Raw genomic sequence first — 21,137 nt, 5'->3', positions numbered from 1 at the left:
ATGAGCAGGGACACCATGGAAGTATGGATTCCCGGGGTCCTGGTAGATGCCCAGAAAAACACGTGTTAAGTTTGATCAGAGGGGACTTAATTGGTTGCCCAGTGGCTGCCAAATGGCTGTTGTAGCCCCAGCCATCACCTCCACGTTCCAGGCGTCAGGAAGGGGAAAGCATGACAAGAATAGGCAGCACCTGGATCAGTAAAAAAAGATGTTCCCCAAATGACCCAGAAGCTCCTGCTTTGATCTCGATGGCTGAAATTACATCATACCTGTAGCAAGCTGTCTTGGTAGCTGAGAAGTGGCTTTATCTCAAGCTCTTTTCCACAAGTTGGGATTTTTCTGAATAAAAGAGATGAGGAAAGTAGGTATTGGGTAGGTAACCAACAATTTCTTCCATAAGCGACTGTCCAGATTGACCTTCCACACTCCCTGTGGCCTCCACAGTCAGAACTGACTTGTGGTTCCGTGATGCTGAGACTGGTGGGGTGGTCCTGATTTTCAGTAGACATCCTTTAGTGTCTCAGCACTGACATTAACGTGGAAGATATGTTAGTGAGATCGAGGAGCTTATCAAGCAGTTTGCTTATTCTGCATGTTCCTGAGGCCTTAAAGGAGTGAAAGATACATATATTTTTTATTATCAGGAAACTCTTTGCAGTAGTAGATTTTCTACTGTGTGATTCGCAGTCTGTTTTGACCCATGGACTAATGATCATTCCTCTGAATACTCAACGTTTTTCAGTTTTCACTTGAAACTAAGCATGACAATTAATTTTACTTTTATTTTTTAAAGTTAAGGTTTTATATATATATATGTGTGTGTGTGTAAAATTTTATTTATTTGTTGTGCCCGTTCTTCCTTGCTGCCTGGGCTTTTCTCTAGTTGTGGCGAGTGGAGGCTACTCTCTAGCTGCGGTGTGCAGGCTTCTCATTGCAGTGGCTTGTCTCATTGTGGAACACAGGCTGTCGGACACGCTGGCCTCAGTTGTTGCAGCCCCCAGGCTCTGGAGCACAGACTCAGTCATTGTGGCACACGGGCTTAGTTGCTCCAAGGCTTGTGCAACCTTCCTGGACCAGGGATCGAACCCATGTGTCTCCTACATTGGCAGGCTGATTCTTTACCACTGAGCCACCAGGGAGGCCCCAGAATTAATTTCAGAATGCAGCACCTAACGCTCAGGTCCCACGGAAGGGAAGCAGGCTGTTGCCAGTAGGGTCACAAGGAAGTCAGTGCTCTGTAGCCGACAGGAGCTGCTTGACCGCCCAGCCCTTGGGCCACGTCTCGCTGCACCGCGCCCAGACGCCCCGGGAGGGACTGCTGCTGGAAGTTCCATGTGTCGTGTTCCAGGTGCTGGGCTGGATCCGCAACGGAGAGTCCATGCTGAACGCCGGGCTCATCACGGCCAGCTCGCTGCAGGAGGCGGAGCAGCTGCAGAGGGAGCACGAGCAGTTCCAGCACGCCATCGAGGTGAGGACCCAGGCCTGGCCCGGAGCCCGGCCCCGCCAGCCGCAGGGCCAGTCCGCTGGGGCCCCTCCCGAGGCCCCGACCCTGGGAGCCAAGAGGGGCACCATGGAACCCAGGACGGCGACGCCTGCAAACCTGCAGTTAGTACATCATAGGAGGAGGAGATGCTGCCAGGGCGACCTCACCGCAAGGGTCCCGGAGGCCGAGGGGTGGCTCTAGCTGACCCCCTGCTGTCCCTTGCCTGGCAGGCCCCTGGCAGGAACACCTCGTCACCAGGGCGCCCAAGCTGGGGTCTCGGCTGAGGTTTCGTCCATTTTACTGGTCTCAGAGGCACAGCCCGCTGCTGTATGACCAGTCTTGACAGAGCAGGGCGCGCACTGGGGGTGGGTTATTTTCATAGAGCCATTGTTATTTTCATAAATGCAATGGATTTTCATAGATCCATTGTCTGGCACGGACCTCCAGAGAGCACAGTTGGTTCATTCTTGGCTTTTTTAAACTGTGTCTCTTTTTTCTCTCTTTTTTAAATCAATAGTTCTTGGAAACCTCTGACTTGAGTCCAAAGTTTAAGGTCCAAGTGAAATAAAGAGTGTTCACTTAGGCCACCCTTTTCTCCACTCATTCGTTTGCTTCTGGCTGCTCTTATGAGAAGGATCAATAGACACAATACACTTGGAACATTTCAGCAGCTTTGTTTTTTTAGAATATTGGCCGCTAAGGGTTTTTTCCTGCTGTTTCTCAAAAGTTGAAAACCCCGCAGCCAAGACCCATGCTGGAAAATTCCTAAGGCATTTGTTTCATCCTTCATTGGGTAAACACAAACAGTTGTGGGTCAGCATAAGAACAAGTTTTTGCTAACCTGTTGGCTGTGTTTTTCTAAGTGTCCTAATGAAGTTGTGTTAACTGGAGTTGTTTCTGTGAAAGCAAGCAGAACGGAAGAAGCTGCAGCCTTCCCCGTGAGTGTGTGGCGTGACCCCCCCCACTGATGAGCCTCCCCCTCTCCCCTCCCCCCTTAGAAGACACACCAGAGCGCCCTGCAGGTCCAGCAGAAGGCCGAGGCCATGCTGCAGGCCAACCACTACGACATGGACATGATCCGGGACTGCGCCGAGAAGGTGGCCTCTCACTGGCAGCAGCTCATGCTCAAGATGGAAGACCGGCTGAAGCTGGTGAACGCGTCCGTGGCCTTCTACAAGACCTCGGAGCAGGTGGGGGCCCCTGCCCACGCGTTCCCCGGGCCCAACTCCCTTGGGCGACTTAGCCCCTGCCTGGCCAGGCATTCCCGGACCAGTCAAGTCCCAGCGTAGCAGAGAAGAGCAGCCCCGTAGATTTAGCATTATTCTCGCTTATTAGGATTATTATCCTTTAAGTATCAGGGAATAACAATTTGGAAAGGATCTGATGAGAGACATCCTTTTCCCTCTCATTTAAATATACGTCTTGAAGCAGAGCAGAGAGAGACAGGAAAATCCCCTTTCATCTGTCCATGCTCTGAAAAGCCCGCGTGCGTCCCCACGTCCAGCGATGGCCTTGGTGCTCGGGCCAGGACCGATTGTCCCTCCCGTCTCCTGCCAGGAGGCCCCTCTGAGCCCGGGCCTCTGTCCCACCACAGGTCTGCAGCGTCCTGGAGAGCCTGGAGCAGGAGTACAAAAGGGAAGAGGACTGGTGCGGAGGGGCCGACAAACTAGGCCCCAACTCCGAGACAGACCACGTCACCCCCATGATCAGCAAGCACCTCGAACAGAAGGAAGCGTTCCTAAAGGTACGGAGCCGGCCTTCTGGGTGCTGGTGCCTTGCCGATGGGGTTCGTAGACCCAGGAGGGTCCACCTGAGCCTGGGGAGTGTCTGGATGCCTTCGTCCTCGCACAGCCCCGGTTGTAGGGAGTGAAGGGGTGACCCTGCTTCCCTAGTGGCTCAGACGGTAAAAAATCCACCTGTGATGTAGGAGACTCGGGTTTGATCCCTGGGTCGGGAAGATCCCCTGGAAAAGGGAATGACTACCCACACCAGTATTCTTGCCTGGAGAATCCCATGGGTGAAGAATCCCATGGGCAGAGGAGCCTGGCGGGCTGCAGTCCATGGGTTCACGAAAAGTCAGACATGACTGAGTGACTGTCACCTTTCACTTTTGCATCAGCAACAAGTTAACTGATCAGAGATCTTGAAGTCTTTTTTCAGTTGTGATTTACGCTCTCATTCTAGTTTTCACAGAGAAAGAGCTAGACAGAAATCTGTGTGTATAAAGAATGGGTAGAAGTCCCAATACCAAGTGATTCTGAACAGACATGCAGAAATAGATTTGCAGAAACAAAAATGCTTAGAGCTCAAAATAATCTTTCTTTGGAAATTTAGTCTTTTTAGGAACAAAGACCATCTCAGAACATGTGTGAGCCCAGTGTAGAGTGGACACAGAGCAGGAACACCCCTTGGGGTCACAGGACCAGTTACTAATACTTATTCAGGAAATGTTTCCTGCAAGAGAAATTTAATCCCATTCAGGCCCAGCTGGAAGTCTTAACTCTGAGAAGGTTTAAATAAGTCACTTTTCAAGCCTGCCTTGTTATTTTCATATACAGTCACACACGAGTCACTGGTGTGCTTCTCAACAGTTAAATTTTTAAAAGGGATCGAAAGGTTTAGTTGCATTAACTTGGAACAGTTTTCCCACCTTGCATTCTTCTACTTGTGAAAATGACCTCCTGGGTTCTGCTGGTGGCCACTCAGACCTGTTGAAAATAGATGTTGTGTTTATTGTCCAGTGTTGCTTGAAGGAGTTTAGTTTTCCTCGTGGCTTCAACATCCTAACCTCACAGACATCATTTCCTGTCACATTTAATCATTTCTGTTTCATTTTGAAGGTGATCCTCTGAGCTGACAGAGTTATTAGAGTTATTGTTTGGTCTGAGAGAATGAATTGTAACTCTTTGAAAACTCTTAAACCTAGTATCTGACCTGTTATGAGCTTCTCCCACAGAGATTTTCTTTTAAGTAAATCAAGGTAGGAAAACAGAGCTTCCCGGGGTGTCCTGTTGCAACTGTTCAGATAGGACCTGAAGCCCCCACCCCTGCTTGTCTCTGCTGTTTAAGTTTACGAACAAAAATCACCACAAATCGGGTCAGTTTCTTTCATTCATCTAGGATTATGTCTTTGACATGTTGGACATTTTTAAACATTTTATTGTAGACGTTTAAAAATGTGTACAAAAATTGAGAGAATGGAAAATGAACCCCTCTGTACTTCTCACCCAGCTTCAATAATTACCAACATGTGGGCATATGCCCATCTTGCCTGGATAATTTTAAATTCTAGGTATTATACCAGTTTATTTATAAGTACTTCTGTGTGTGTTTAAACATTCAAATTCTTCCTTTCTAAAACCATTGAAAATATGAAAGTGTTAGTCGCTCAGTTGTGTCTGGCTCTTTTGTGACCCCATGGACTGTAGTCCACCAGGCTCCTCTGTCCATGGAATTCTCCAGGCAAGAATACTGGAGTGGGTGGCCATTTCCTACTCCAGGGGATCTTCCCGACCCAGGGATTGAACCCAGGTCTTCTGCACTGCCAGTAGATTCTTTACCATCTGAGCCACCAGGGAATCCATCTGAAACCATTCTGTAACCACAATTCCATTTCCGATCTGAAAAAGTAATAGTAACTCTTATTTTATGTAAAATCCAGCAGTGTTCAAATTTCTCCAGTTGTCCCATGAATTTGGTTTTATACATGGATTTAATCAAAATTCAGACAAGGTCCATGCATTGATTTGATTGGTATGTCTCTTAAATCTTAGCCTAAACCTATCCTCCCTTTTATTAGCATTTATTAAGTAAAGAAATGAATTATTCATGCTGTGGAGTTTCCCTCATCCCGGGTCTGGTGATTGCATCCCTTGGGTCACTTAGCATCCGGGATTCTCTCCACTTCTCTTGGCTGGATTGAGGGCCTTGATCAGGTTCAGGTTTGAGTGAGTGTGTGGGGCCTGCTTAGGGTACCTCATGGGTGAAGCTGTGTATTTCCCATGGCATCGCCTCGGGACACACACCGTCTCCTCCTGCTGTCTCTGTGATCTGAAGGTTTATCAGTACTTGAGACACGGTAAGCCCGTCGCATCGCTTGTGTACTTCCCCATCAGCCTTTCATCCACTGGGTTTAGCGCCCAGTGTTGGTATCACTTCATTAGGAGTTGCCCCAGGGTGGTAGTCTTGTCGTTCCTTCTGTCTTGGTTAGATGGAATTATTCCCTCCTCAGCTTTGTGGTTACGCTAGAATAGAGTTTGGCCCAATAATGTGGGGTTTATGTGTGACTGTTTCCCTCTGTTGATGATTTTCAGAATAATGAGCTGTTGCCCTGGCAACTTCTGCATATGATCAATGTGTTCTTGTAGCATCATCGTGGATTTTAACATTTGGTGTGTTTCAGTCACTCATTGAAATCAGGTGTTTGTCTTTTCATATCCTAAACTTGTCCTGCCATTGAGAGCCCCTTCCAGTCAGGCTGGCTCAGATGTCCTTTTGAAATGACCCTAGCAGTCTTCATGGCTCCCTTGCTGTTTGACATGGCAGCTTATTTCAGTCTGATCAGTAGAGGCTCATGGTGTATTTTTCTCATTAAAAAAAAAAAGGTACTGCAGCCCCTGAAAAGGCCTGGGAACAGTTCCCAGCCCACTGAAGACGAGCATCCCTCATGCCGAGCCAGGTTGGGGCTCTCCGTACCGTTCACTTACAAGGACACGGAGCTCCTTGAGGAAAAGACTGACTCCAGATCTGGGCTAGGCAATGGGCAAGATATTTCCCTTTCTAATATAATTAAGGGATTTTTCCCCCCTGAACCATTTTGATTTATATTTATCTCTTTTCTGTTAAAGAAAACTTTAATACATGAATGAAATTACTTTTGTGACTTCTAAACATGTGCTGTCGGTTGTCTTTTATGGCAGTAAAACCATATAAAAAACCACCGTGCAGTTCAGTGGCTTAAACCAAAGGGTTACAGGCGAAGACCTGACCGCTAAGTGCATTTTACTCCTGTTGATTTAAGTGTCATCCGTGGCCGCCTTCATCTACAGTGGGCAGGTTGAGTAGGTACAACTGAGACATGGAGACTGCGTGACTTGAGAGCTGAAAATACATACTGTCTGCCCTCTGCAGAATTCCCAGCGTGGTTTAGCCCGGCCCTCCAACTTAGAGTTTCTCCCAGGGCTGCGATCAAGGTATTGGCCAGGGATGCAGTCACCTCCAGGTTAAATTGGGAAGAAAGGCTTCCCTGCCTCTCTGGCTGCAGCCCAGGGGTCACCTTCAGTCCCTGGCCACCTGGACCTCGCCACAGGTGGCTCTCAACAGAGCAGCTGGTTTCATCGGAGCAAGGGCGCCAAGACTGAGTTGTTGTTTTTTTTTTTTTATTGCAATGGGATTCAGCCTTTGTATTCTCCAGACTGCAAGTTGGCCAGATGGACACTTTAGATGTATGATAGAGCCCCGTGCTTCTGTCAGTCCTATACACCGAAGACATGTCTGTGTGAACACGTTGCTCTGCTTCGTTCCTTAGGCTTGCACGCTTGCCAGGAGGAATGCGGACGTCTTCCTGAAGTACCTGCACAGGAACAGCGTGAACATGCCCGGCATGGTGACCCACATCAAAGCCCCCGAGCAGCAAGTGAAAAGTGAGTCCGCTAGGGCTCGGCCAGCCGCTGAGCTGACAGCACGTGCTCTGAAGTCTTATCTCAGGGCTTCATTTTAACTTTTGAATTTTTTCAGGTGTTTTTAATTTTTTTTCAATTATTAAAGTATGATAACACATTTACAGGAGACTTGGAAGATACAGAACTAAGTTACATATAGTTCCACTGTATATTACAATTTTTTAAGTAGATAAATTAAGACTTTTAGTTGGGGTTTCAGTATCAAACTCTCAAAAATTTGTGGAATGAAAATACAGAGAAGTAGAAGGATATAGTAGACCTGAAAAGCACCCTGCACCGATTCAGCACAATTAAGATTTATACAGTTTTCACACAACAGTAGGATAAAAATTCTATTCCAGTTCCTATAGACTAAACTAGGAGACACTGGAACATATCCAGGGACATAAAACAAGGTGCAGGAATTTCATGGTCTAAAGGTATTGAAGTCATACACAGTCTGTTCTCTTATCACTGTGGAATTATGTTAGAAATCAGTATCAAAAGATATTTGAAAAGAACCCATTTTTTCAAGTGCAATGTGACATTTGCCAAGAGAGATCTTTGACTTAGCCATTGAAAGCCTCAATAGTTAGAAGACTGAAGTAACACAGAGGGTGATTGAAGAGAAGAGAGCATGTAAATGAGAAACTAATGTCAAAATGAGAAATTAGTATCAAAGATGCTTTTAAAAAATCCATGTATTTGGAAATTAAATGTCCACTAGGGGTTCATTTTAAATGTCTTTTTAATATCATTAAAGTTAATTGTAAGTTATCTTACTTTAGTAATAAAATATTTAATAAACATAGGTTTATAATTTATTGAGTCAAGTTGAGGGAGAAAATGCAACATGTTCAAGATATTATTAACATTGACTGTTTTATTCAAAGTAAGTGAAAATGTGAATCAGGAGAAAAATGAAAACCAGAATTATCTATAGGCAAATTATTTTTAAAAGTTTAAATCACAAAAATGATATACCCATTTCATTGCTACACTGTGTTACCACTTTTTTGTATACTTAAAGCATTATTAATAAAAAGCAAATTGCAGAAGTTATGTAGATGGGTATCCTTTGAGTTTAAAAATCTGTAAAAACCACATATGCACATTCGGAAATGCATCTAAAAAGACCTGGGAGCAATTATACTAAACTGTAGGTAGCGTTGAGACAAGTGGAAGTTAAGGCTACTGATAATTTTTAAGCCATAGAATTCTGATTTGACTATTTTGCAATAAAAATGCATCCAAGTGATATGTCATTTTCAACTTAATCATAATTGTTTCTACAAGTTGAATTGGAATGACATGGAAATGGGTCCTCAGGAAATGATGAGAGTTGTTTAAAACTATTGATACTCGGGCATTGTTCCTTCAGCTTCCATCCTCACCCGAGCCTCAGCGCTGCCTCGGGCAGAGGCTACAGAAATAATAGACCAGAAAAGACTTAGAGCCATTTCATTTTAAGTGGTAGGTTAATCTTTTGACAGGCTTCAAGTTTCAGTCCTAATTAGTTTCATTAAAATAGTTCACTTTTTCAAGCAAAGAGACCATAGCAATATCAACCACCAAGCTGTGGGTACATGCGAGTCAGGCTCCTGCTTCTCACAGCACTCAGCTGTGAGGAACTTGGTAAATGTTTGTGGAAAAGTTGTTTTCCAATAAAGTTATATTCCAGGTATCACTTATTTGATTTGCAATTCCAGTCGGGGAATCTTTTTCTAAAGTTTTTTTTTTTTTTAATCTGTTTACTTTATAAACTTCTTGAGTAAAAACAGACTCACTCTAAAGGATTTTGAAAGTGTACAGACTTATATAAATTACCTAATTCCTTTGCCAATGGTAACCTCTGTGAGGACCTTTGTGCATCCCTTCTCTGCGTGTAGATGGACATGACATGTGAAGACAGAATCATGTGTAGCTTCAACTCACGCATCTGGCTTTTTAGTTTTCGTGGTGTGTTTTTTTTTTTTTTTTTTTTAATCACAATGGGACTATATTCCCCTGCAATTTTCTTCTTTCACTCAGTAATAATCTTACTCTGTATCAGAATTTAGAGATCTGTTCTCTTATTTTTCATGTCCAGCACTATCCTGATTCCATAGTTGATTTAACCTGACCCCTAATTGACGCTCTCTCACGTTGCTGCCAGTTTTTGCAAACAGCTCCTCTGTGTGTGCATCTGTAGAGGTCGTGTTGGGAGCTTGTGTGAGCACCGTATCTGAAAGCTATTTCCTGGCTCAAGGGTGCGCACACCTCGCTGTCATTACCTGACGCCCAGTTACCATCTGCAGGGTCTGTACTCCACCTCCCTCCCTCAGTAATGTACTTATGCAGGTTTCCTCTGTCCCTGCAGCCCTGGGCAGTGTGGTCCTCGCCAGGAAAACGGCAAAAACTGATCCCACTGCTTGAGTGAGACGAAACGTGTGTCCGTATTTTTAGTTGGCCACATATCATTTCATAAAATCACGACCTTCATGTTTGTATGCTTTGCTTGCTTTGCCAACAGGTTATTCGTATTTTTCCCATTCACTAGTCAATAAATTAGATCTGTGTCTCATATGTTCCCAGTAGTTTATCTGGGCTCTTAATTTGTGTAATATTTTTACACATGCCCTGTTTTATTTGATCATGACAATTTTAATTCTCATGTAATCAGATTGTTGTCTTACGTTTTCCTTTCTAGCTTTGTGATTCTCAACTTCACATCCTTCCCTCTCCTAAGAGTTTGGTTTTGGTTTTGTTTTTAACACCCATCATTTTCTTCTACTGCGCCATTTTGACTGGTGTCTTTTTTTTTGTAAATTAATTTATTTATTTTAATTGGAGACCGGCTGAAGTTCCTTGCACAGGAACATTCTCATGGTCTCGCACAAAATACCTAATACTGGTGTTTTCCCAGTATTGTTTCCCCAGCCATCCTCAGATTTCCCACAGAGGGGGCGCAGTCACTACCCCACCGACCCTGCCGACCTGAGGGGTTAGGGGCCGGCTCAGTGTGCAGTGACCTCAGTCTTAAGAGTGAGCTGGAGCGGTGTGGACAGGTGTGTGAAGAAGACCGGGCAGGCAGGCAGTGTGTCTCAGTATCTGACGATCTGCAGTGGCATTTGCATTTAAAAGTCTCTAAATGAAAATGACTGTCATCTCCTGGGCACCTTGACTGACGGGGGGCCCCGCCGTGCGGCTTTCTCCTTGCTCTCTCAGACATCTTGAACGAGCTCTTCCAGCGGGAGAACAGGGTGTTGCACTACTGGACCATGAGAAAGCGGCGGCTGGATCAGTGCCAGCAGTACGTGGTCTTCGAGCGAAGCGCCAAGCAGGTCAGTCAGCCCGCGGCCCCCGGCCCCGCTCCCCGCGCTCAGGCCGCCGCCGTCAGAGGGGTGGCTGCTGGCCCCGCAGCGGACGGCTGATCGCGCCCTCATGACCAGACACCGCCTTGCCTTTTACTTAAGTTCGTGGCCAGAAAGCGCCACGCTCTCATGCACGTGTCTCACTCGCTGATTTTGGCCTCAACAAGCGCGCCATTCAGCTCTGCCCAGCAGTCACCATCATGGTGATTTCAGTCCCTGGAAAAATAATACAGGGGGCAACTTTTTACGTTGCTGTGTTTATATTTTCAAGATACAAATTCTGCTCTTCAGATAAATGGAGCTAAAGTTAAGAACTGTGGCAGCATTTCTCAGAATTCGGTAGAGTCCAAAAACTCTGCCGTGTCTGTGGCTGAGGCAGAGATATGGAGAGGGTGCGTTTGCCGTGTCGCCCCCTCTGAAGTCATTTGGGGATCAAGGCCTTCAGCCTCGATGGTCAGTCGGGGAAGTCATTTTAGGGTAGAGTCTCTGATTGTAACTCAGATGGGAGGATTCTCGTCACTTCTCTTTGGTCTTAACAGTCACGTGAGAATCCGTGGACTCTGAGTGCGGGGTCCGGAGGGGCAGGCAGGCAGGGAGGGGGCTTTCCTCGGAACCCCTTGAGCCGTCTCACTCCCGGGGCCCCCCCAGGGCTCCTGGTCCCCGGAGACCGCGCCGGACCTGCACCATCTGCTCCATCCTCCTGCAAAGCTGACGCGGGCCTGACCCAGAGTAGGCGTCCAATCACAGAAAGATCGGTTTTCTCTGCACGGGTTTCCCTCTTGGGGAGCAGACTCTTTAATCTGGTAGACGTCAGTCTCTCACTGTGAGGCCTGCTGGCCAGGACTGCTTGGTGTCCCAGGGCGGGAGCAGGATTCAGGGTCCCCGGACCTGGCGCCCTGACCCTAACCCGGCCTCTGCCTCATCTTTACTGACTCTCCAGGATGCAGTGATCATAATGCCCAGTAGGGGCAGCGAGCAGTAGTATTTTTTAGTGTTTAAAGTCTGCTTTCTTAACATTTTTTAAAATGGATTGGGCCTGATTTGATTTCTAATTAGAGACGGTTTCATCATCTTCTCTCACACATCTTTCTTATCTCTCTGTTGAAAGACAAGGAGTCATTCAGCGTCAGAGAACAACATTGTAAATAATTCCCTTGACAAAGAGAAATAATGGGACGCGCTGCTGCTGTTTGCTAAAGGCAGCTCATTTGCCGAAAGTTTAAGAGCATTCACTTTTTGCCATGACGGAGGATGACCATCAGCCCTGCGGCCCTGTCGGGCTGGGCTCTGTTCTCTACAGTAACAGCAGACTCGCGGGAAATACCAAGCGTGTAGGACATGCTGGCCTTGGTGGCCCCGGCCGGCTCGAGGGTTCAGGACGAGGCCCTGGGGTTCCGGGTGGGACTGTGGCCGGTGACCCCGGCCCTGCTCCGCAGCCCTCGGGGCTCCAGGCTGCTCCAAGATGCTCCTCATCTCCACCCCTGCAAGTTGGCGTTCAGTTCAGGGCTCTTTCTTGTTTCTCTTTCCTCTCCCTTATCGCGCGCGGTTGGTATCTCCCAGCCCTGACCTTCCGTTTCTGGTGTCCAGATTTAGAGACCCCACCTCCCTCCTGGCCTGTCTCCACTGTGGCCTTAACCAAAGCCAAAGTGGACCCGAGGCTCCCCACGTGCTGTGTCCCACCCCCGCCCCCCGTGTTTTCCCTGATTCCTGCCTTCCCCTCATCTTCCCATCCTCACCCCTTCATCGGGGCCCTCTGCCTTCCCCTCCCGCCCTCTGAGCCAGCTCAGGAACCAGCCCAGCCCGTGTCCCGTCTACACCTCTGGACCAGTTTGCTAACCGGTGTTGCTTCCTCGCCAATCCCTTTTCCACGCGGCAGCCCCATTCACTTCCAGGCCAAAGTCCCAGGCCCTGTGACCCCCAAGGGCCCCCGTCACCCTCCAGCCTCCTCCTGCCCAGGACCCTTCTCTCCCATCCCAGCCTTCCTCAGCCCGGGAATCCCTCCGGGTCACCTGCCTCCGTGGTAGACACTCAGGCACCACTCCCTGTGTGAGCAGAACTGCTAGGGACCTTTGAGGGAACTGACCTCCATGGTTTCTGCCTTGATTCGGTGCCAACATTGCTTTCGAGGTGGAATAGCCACACTCCGGCAAAACGAAAGTAAATTCTCAGCCAGGATGCTTCATGGAAGGTATTATGGGTTGTGGCTTTCTTTTCACTTAAAAAAAAAGTGCTAGTAGAGAAAGTGATTTTTCTGTTCCTAGACCAGCAAATCACACTGGACCCAGAGATTTTGAGGGCAGATATGAAAGCACTTTTGCTTTTATGTCTTTTCTATAGTGTTCCTTTTTTAGATGCGTATGTTTAAGCAAGTTTGATTTCATTTGCTATATATGCCCGTAGAAGGGGAAAAACTGCTTCCATCTAAAAACATGAAGGAGTGAATAGAAGTTAGAATGTATCCTTCTGTTGCAGCCTGAGGCTGGCCAGCCCCTCTCTCCCCAAGGGGGGGTCATCTCTCTCCTCCATCCGGGAGGTTAAGCCTGGCCCAGAGCATCTTACATGTCATGAGGAGGCTCCTCTGTGGAACCTCCAGAAGGCAAGTGGGTGCTGCCTGAGGGCCCACTGAAGGCAGGAACAAGGAGAAAGGCCTCAAGTTGCACGTTTGAAAGCTGGGCCTTTGCGCCTGCTTTCTTTTTCTTTCTTTTTTTTTTTATTAGTTAGAACTCCCCAGGAGGGTTCTCAAGTCCCATGACATGAATGTCAGTGTTCAGCAATTTCAGGCTATCCAACCTCATGCACGTTGTCTCAGTACTCTTGAGGAAGGATGTTCACTGCGCTCTGACTGTCCTTTAGGTCCAAGGATAAGAAACTTTTGAACTTGTTAGGCCTTGTGGATGCCCAAGTGACACAACCCCATTTTTCTAGAATGTCAACTTTTTCTTCTCCTTTTGGAAGGAAGATACACACTTGAGACTCTCGTTTCTCTTTGAGGGAGCATTTCTAGCTGGCGGGCCAGCCCAGGCCTGCGGATGTTTAAATGAGATGCTGGAGAGCCAGGCCTTGTTTCACCACCGCTGAGGCCTGAACTCTCTCCCACTCCTCCCGCGTCTAGGCTCTGGAGTGGATCCACGACAGTGGGGAGTTCTACCTCTCCACCCACACCTCCACGGGCTCAAGCATCCAGCACACCCAGGAGCTGCTGAAGGAGCATGAGGAGTTCCAGATCACCGCCAAGGTGAGCTCGCGGCAGCCCCAGGCCTGAGTGGCTGCCGGGTGTTCCCCAGATAACCTCAAACCTCATGTGTGTACGTGCTCAGTCGTGCCCGACTGTGTGACCCATGGACTGTAGCCACCGGGCTCCTATGACCATGGGGATTCTCCAGGCAAGAATACTGGGGTGGGTTGCCATTTCCTTCTCCAGGGGATTTTCCTGACCCAGGGTTTGAACCCACACAGGACACTTCTTTACCATCTGAGCCACCAGGGAATCCTACTTTGTGTAAATAAGGTCTTTCTTAAAAATGTCATTGAAGACCTACCTTATAAAATGGAGGAACGGGCTGAGCCAGAGGGGCTGTTAGACCTTAATTTAGGGATCATTCTGAGCCCTTTTCACGCTGTCCCCACCCATACCTTCATTTCTCTGCTTCCTCTTGTTCCTCTGATTTCTGGAAAGCCCCACACCTCCTTAAATTTTTCTTGCTTCTTGGTCCTTTTCATTATTCTTCTCTTATTTTCATTCCGTTTTATTTCCGAAGGTATTTTCCAAGTACTTGCTATTTTTATGGAACGCTGGTATTCCCAGCTTGACTTAGGTGGGTCCTGTGGGTGTTTCCTTGTCTTGAGCAGTGAAAACTGTTACAGTAGCATCACGCCTGGCTGTCCAGCCCTGAAGCTGTCTGGGCTTGATGGTTGGCACAGTTTATGTCAGTAGCTATTCATAGGTTTATACTGCTGGAGGCATTTTCACTTTCCTGCAGAATTAAATACATATCCAAGGCATACGCAGCGCATGTAACTATGAATTTTTAAGCAAGTATGTAAGAATTCACACATCGGCATGAATATTTTCTCAATTGAAATACATATTTGCGGGGGCTAATTCCTTTTTTTTAACCTTAAAACATTTTTGAGGTTTTTAGGCTTAGCTTCTCAACCGGTGGTATTTTTTGTTTTTCAGAGTTTTGAATATGCATTCTTTGTACAGTTTTCAGAAGCACCTCTGTTTTGGATGATTTTAAGGTTTTAGAAAAAGTTGGAAATAAGTTCAGATTTAAGAGTAGAAAATCAGTGTCAAGCTGGGTGACAATTTTGGTTAAAGAGTAGTGTTCCTATAAGGTAAGAAGATTGATTTTCTCGGCTGGCCCTTAACTTGGCTTTGAGAACATATCAATGGGGAATTTTTAAATCATTTAGGATGACAACAGCTACTTTGTATCATGTCGATTTGTACTTTTTCATGCTTTTTGTAGCAATTTCTGACTCTTCCGGGTAATCTTCCCTGGGCACTGCTCCCCCGGGCCCCGCCCCCACCACAAGCTGTAAATTCATTTTTCTGTTCAGCCTCTGGGTGCTGGGCTGTGGGAATCCACAGTCTCTGTTCTGGAGGAGCCCACAGTCCAGTGGGGCTCGGTGGGGAGCCTTGGCGTTTGGTGGGGGGTTACACCCAGAGGGGCCACAGGTGCTCCAAGGGGTCCCCCCGCCTGCTCAGTTGAGGGGAGCTGGCCTTTGCTGCCTCTGCAGGTAAGCGTCACGTCTTTTCCTTCCCTTCCTCTAGCTCCAGCACGGCTTTGGCTGTGTAATTGTTATTTTTTGTTAGTAATTGGATAATAAATACAGTTATTGTGTGCATTCGATGATTTATATTTGTTTCTTGAGTGTCCTTCGGTTATAAAGATACAAAGAAAATGCCTAAGATACCATACCACTCAGGTAGCTTCAAGTTTTGCTCCTTTGCCCCAACTTAAATTCCCGTGAAAGCTGTGCTCTGCCGGCCTCGTGTGCAGTCAGACAGCCGTTGGGCACAACCTGGGGGCACACAGCGGGTGCGGACATCACCGTCTAGGGCGAAGCATCGTGCAGCTTCGTGCCCCCAGTAGAGGCTGGATGGAGGGGCTTTCCCATTATTCCTAAATGTTCCTTTTCCTCAAACTTGGCTTGTGGTTTTTGGACGAATGAGCAGTAAGAGGCATATTTTTGCCTCATATTTTGTAAAAGAAAAAAAACAGAAACATCTAAAATCATAGGTGAAATTTGACCTTTGTGTTTTCCGAATAGACAGAGCTGTTTCGTCTGTTGGGTATACTGAATTCATTTTGCTAAGAGAAACTGATGGATTTTGAAAAGAGCAGCTTGCACTTTTTATTTTCTTAGCATTTTTTCTTTGGTTTCTGGCTACTTTTCTTTTTCATCAGAAAACCTCCCGCTCTGGTGCTGGGAGACATCATTTAGTTTTTCGTGTTGAAGTGAGGCCCTTGCTCACCTTCTGTCCACCCCTGCCCCCACCCATGTCTTACTGTCTCCTGAGAAGTCATTTTTCTCTTGTTACGTAGAAAAACCTTCTTCTTGCTCTGACATGACATCTTCCAATCCAGTAGTTACATAATTAGTATCTAACGTTTTCAGGGTTAATGGAAATAAAGCCTCTCCTCACCGTCTGATTAAGGCTCACCTTGATTCCTTGGCAACTCAAAGCAGTAATTTCTCAAAATGCTTTGCACGCACCACCTGCATCCAGGCCATGGGTGTTTACTTAGAAGCAGACCTCGGTCCTCACCAGACACCGCACATACTGACCTGGACTCGCTGGGAGCGGGACCTGACATGGAGCATCTCTAACCATCTCCCCAGGTGGTTTTATGCATGCTGAAGTTTGAGACCCGCTGCCTTATGTTGACCTTCACAGTCTTGTCACCTTCTCCCCACACGGCTCCCTGATTGCCCGTGTCTCCTGTGCCAAATACCTTCTTTGACCAGAAAATGTCCAAGATCATTGAATCTGCATCATTTCCAGGTTTCTGATCACCTGAGAACACCACGAATAAGGCTGTTTTGAATTTGTGGCTTAAGTGTTCAGTCTGCCTTTATTTTACTCCAATCGCTTGATTATGCCTAAAGACAAAGTTGTTCGAATTATATTATTTGTACACTTTAAAAACAGAAATTTGCTTTCAGAAAAAGCTCTTTACGCAAGCAAGGAGGCTGCTGTGTCCTGCTGATGAAGGAGAAGCAGGAGTTGTTAGAAGAGGCGCCAGGTGCCCCTCAGTGGTTGTCATGTGCATTTATGCAAAAAAAATGAAAGGGAGAAAATGACACGAATACATACAGACCCTTGTTTGTATGTAACAAAATGTCCGGCATCATGCGCATGGAGTTGATACAGGCAACAGGCATATGTGGAGTGAGAAGGCTCTTCACTTTGTGTCCTTCTGTGTCCTTTGAACTTGTAATTCTGTGAATTCAAATACACTTTGAATGTATACAAATTCAAGTACAATTCAAATACAATACATGAATGAATTTTAAAAGTATCAATTAAAAATATAAAGTTTCATGGATTAGCAGATTCGTTCTACTTAGTTTTAATCACACCATTCATTCATTCAACAATTATTTCTTGAGTCCATACTGTGTACCAAGAGCTGCTCTCTGTGCTGAGCTCATGGATTGCATGTTCTGATTGGAGAAACCAGCAGTAACATGATGGATAAGTAAAAATATATGCACGCATGTTAAATAATAAGAGCAAAAGACAGCCTGGCGACTAGGGTTGCCATCTCTGACAGGCTGTGGCGGATTTCGTCAAGAAGACTTTGACTCTCTGATTAGCATTTTTTGTTTAAATGAAGTTTATACATGGAAGATTTGTAGATCTGCCAGGCTTTGCCTATGGGAAATCTTCTGGTCTGCATTGAGTTTCATATAATTAGAATCAGCCTATTGGTGTCACATACAGACAACTAGTCTGTTTTGTGATGTATTTTTGACATATGTGAAAATCTTCCTTTGGTTTCTTGGTGGTTTTTGTTTTCTGTTTTAATGTAGGCAGATTGTCTCTTTTTATCTTTACTTCTGTGTCCCCACCACTTAAAACATGAAACCACTTTCTTAACCCCTTAAAGAGACACAGTGGCCTTTAGACAACACGGGTCTGAACTGCGTGGGTCCACTTACACTCAGATTTCTTTGGACAAGTAAGAACTACAGGAGTGCGTGATCCCAGCGAAGCCCAGGCTGTGGACCACGGGGGCAGTGGTGTGAGAAGTGAGGCAGGAGGCAGCGCCCAAACCCCCGGATTCAGTGGTGAGCGTTTGCAGTGCCCCCCACTGCTGTCACTCATGATCTCACACCTTCCACACACGATGAAGGCCCCAGAAACTTTCAAGAGTATTGTCAGTTCTGCTCAATTTCTCCATAAACAGCTTTTATATAATTATTTTTTCCACAGAGATAGTAATGTCCCTTGAGCTCCCTTTTCATGTGGCTGTTTGTTTTGTTTTGTTTTGTTTTTTTGTATATTACATATTCACACCAGTTAAAAGTAACTACTATGCCCGTTAAAGTTACAGGTGTATATACACTTGCATAAAGGCCCTAATGTTAATTTATTATCTCAATAAATATTTGGTAAATGTCCTCCATGTATCAGACACAGAGAAGGCACGTGAAATATTACTGAGTAAAGCAAGCAAATGTCCCTGACTGCTGGTGGGTACATTCTAACCAGGAGAGAGACAGTGATCTTAGCAAGTAAATTATACCTCCTTGGAGGCTGATGCTACAGGGCGGAGCAGAGCAGATGGGGAGAGAGTGCCTGGGGCAGGGAGGTGAGCTGCAATTTTAAGAGAGTCAGGGAGGCCAGTTAAGAATGGCCTTTATTTGAGCAGAGACATGAAGGAACCACAGAGCTGTCCAGGGGACCAGCTTTCCGGGCCAAAGGGGCCGTGGTGCAGAGAACTGAAGGCCGGCAAGCCTGGAGGGGCGTTGGGCACGTTGGGCCCTGTGGGGGAGCCCAGCGGAGGCCCAGGGCGTTCGTGTAGAGTCTAAGGCTGTTGACAGCTGGCTCTGCAAGCTGCCTAGTGATTTCTGCTCAGAAACTTTTATTGTACAAACTGAGATAGTTTATCCAGGTTTTGAACCCTGACCTTCTTCCTTTGGGAGACTTTTAAAGTCAACTTCCTGAATGTTAGGCTTTCACCAGAAAATCTTTATGACTAACTGAGAAAAGCAAGGTTCCATAGCAGAAGAGTAACCAGAGTCATTTGAAATGGCAGTGGGAATGCTAAAGGAAGCCGAAGCAGTGATAATAAAAGAAGTGGTAACAACAAAGGATATAAGTCTAGTGATAATAATAAGTGAAGTAGTAAATGCAATGGATGTGACAGAATATCTGTTGAAAAATCAGATTTGAGTTACTGCCATGTCTGTATATATGTTTATGTATATGTGTGTGTGTGTGTGTGTGTGTGTGCACGCACGCTTAGTCATGTCTGACTCTTTGTGACCCCATGGACTGTAGCCCGCTAGGCTCCTCTGTCCATGGGATTTCCCAGACAAGAATACCGGAGTGGGTTGCCATTTCCTTCTCCAGGGACTCTTCCTGATCCAGGGATCGAACCTACATCTCTTGTGTCTCCTGCATTAGCAGGCAGGTTCTTTACCATTAACCCACCAGCGAAGCCCATATTTTATATATATAGAGAGAGAAGGAGGGAGCGAGGGAGAACGCTTGTTTTATGGTTATCCTTAAATTTAAAAAGGAGAAGTTATCCTTCACTTAAAGATCTTTCCTATGTGCACATGAAAAGTGGAAAAGTGAAAAAGTGAAAGTCACTCAGTCATGTCCACCTCTTTGTGACCTCCTGGACTGTAGCCCGCCAGGCTTCTCTGTCCGTGGAATTCTCCAGGTAAGAAGACTAGAGTGGGTTGCCACTTCATTTTCCAAATGTGTATATAAAATGAAATAAATTTATTTTGGAGAGAGAGTTTTCACATGGGGAGCAAGTTTAAAATACCTCTGTGAATGAGCTTCGTGGTGGTGACTCCTCCTGCGTTATCTCCTGAGAATTAAAGAAGAAACGAGCATGGGACATGGCGCTTCTTCAGGCGGTTGGTTAGGTGCCTGTGGGCTGGGGGAGGTGCCCTGGCCACACAGGCCACCTGAGGAGGAGGAAAATCCCCGATGGCTGCTGCCCTGAACAGGCCTTCAGTCTAACTGGGGACACAGGCTAGACAAGCATGAGGCGAGGGTGTCTGTCCCCAGCACCTGCGGCCTTCACGGGAGGAGGGTCGGACTGCGGACACCACCCCGAGCCAGTCTCCGCCTGCTCAGTCTGCGGGGTCTGGGCATCCCCCAGGTGAAGACACCATCCAAACAGAGCCCAGACTTCTCCTTCGCGGTCATGAAAATGCCATTCGTTGGGGAGAGAGCCGAGCCCGGGGAGCCAGTCTAGGGACGGGGAGGTGAATTGGTGTGGACTTGGGGTTTCAGCCTGAGTGTCTCTCCCCAGTGTTCGTTTTCCTGTCCAGAGCTCAGAGTCATAGGCCAGTTGCCGCTGTTTCTGGCTGCCGGCAGTTGAACTCATTTGCTTCACAATACTTTTCCTGTTGTTCTTTCGCAGCAAACCAAAGAGAGAGTGAAGCTATTGATACAGCTGGCCGATGGCTTTTGTGAAAAGGGGCATGCCCATGCGGCAGAGATAAAAAAATGTGTCACTGCTGTGGATAAAAGGTACAGAGACTTCTCTCTGCGGATGGAGAAATACAGGACCTCTTTGGAGAAAGCTCTGGGGATTTCTTCAGATTCCAACAAATCGGTAAAATTGCTTTGTGCCAGCGGGATAAATTACCATCTGCGTCTTCGTGTCCTGCTTGTTGATTTAATTAACAGAGGTGCTCTGCCTCCCTTATTCCACAGAGCAAAAGTCTTCAACTGGATATCGTTCCGGCCAGTATCCCCGGCTCAGAGGTGAAACTCCGAGATGCCGCCCATGAACTTAATGAGGAAAAGCGGAAATCTGCCCGCCGGAAAGAGTAAGCTAGCCTTGAAGAGCCCGCCAGGATTCACTGAGGAAGTGAAGGAAATGTCACTTGGACAAGCATGCTTGCTTCTGTGTGTGCTCTGAAACCAAACGGCATTAATCCTTCTCGTTGCTCTGAATGTGCTTCATTTTCACAGCAAAAACGACCACTGGGTCCACTGCCCCCATATCAGCTGATTCGGAAACGGTGTCTTGTTTTTATCCTTGTGCCCCTGTCTCATGGGGTAGACAACTTGCTCTACTATCATTTGTCGTCAGTAGGTCATGAGTGATAATACTGGGGAGGAGAAATTAATAATACAAGTGCTGAAGTTTGAAAGTTGGCAATTAGTGAACTCTGCTGCGTATTAATAGAGACCAAAGATGGCTCTCAACCAGCGGTTCTCTGTCAGGGCTAGCTTTGTCCCCCAGAGGGACACTGGGCAGTACGTGGAGACATTTGGGTTGTCAGCTAATGGGGCAGGGGAAGCGCTACTGGCATCCTAGGGGCAGAGACCAGGAGTGCCGTTCAGCGTCCTGTAGTGTCCAGGCCAGCCCCCAGCAAAACATTGGCCAGCCCCAAACCTCAACACTGCCAAGTTGAGAAACCCTGATCACTGGG

General features: G+C 46.7%; 1 protein-coding gene across 4 annotated transcripts in view; it reads left to right on the top strand.

The window, feature by feature from the left end:
• The window catches only part of TRIO (trio Rho guanine nucleotide exchange factor), a 366,334-nt gene that overhangs the window by 230,742 nt on the left and 114,455 nt on the right, over window positions 1-21,137 (top strand). For all 4 annotated transcript variants that reach the window (XM_043488447.1, XM_043488443.1, XM_043488445.1 and 1 more), the window contains 8 exons: window positions 1,349-1,468; window positions 2,482-2,673; window positions 3,078-3,227; window positions 7,011-7,125; window positions 10,351-10,466; window positions 13,609-13,731; window positions 20,117-20,311; window positions 20,413-20,528. In XM_043488447.1, coding sequence (XP_043344382.1) covers window positions 1,349-1,468; window positions 2,482-2,673; window positions 3,078-3,227; window positions 7,011-7,125; window positions 10,351-10,466; window positions 13,609-13,731; window positions 20,117-20,311; window positions 20,413-20,528 — 1,127 coding nt within the window. The remainder of the gene's footprint in view (window positions 1-1,348; window positions 1,469-2,481; window positions 2,674-3,077; window positions 3,228-7,010; window positions 7,126-10,350; window positions 10,467-13,608; window positions 13,732-20,116; window positions 20,312-20,412; window positions 20,529-21,137) is intronic.

Source organism: Cervus canadensis, chromosome 16 (assembly GCF_019320065.1).
Source record: "Cervus canadensis isolate Bull #8, Minnesota chromosome 16, ASM1932006v1, whole genome shotgun sequence".
Classification (NCBI taxonomy): Eukaryota; Metazoa; Chordata; class Mammalia; order Artiodactyla; family Cervidae; genus Cervus; species Cervus canadensis.
This window is presented reverse-complemented; position numbering and strand designations above follow the sequence as displayed.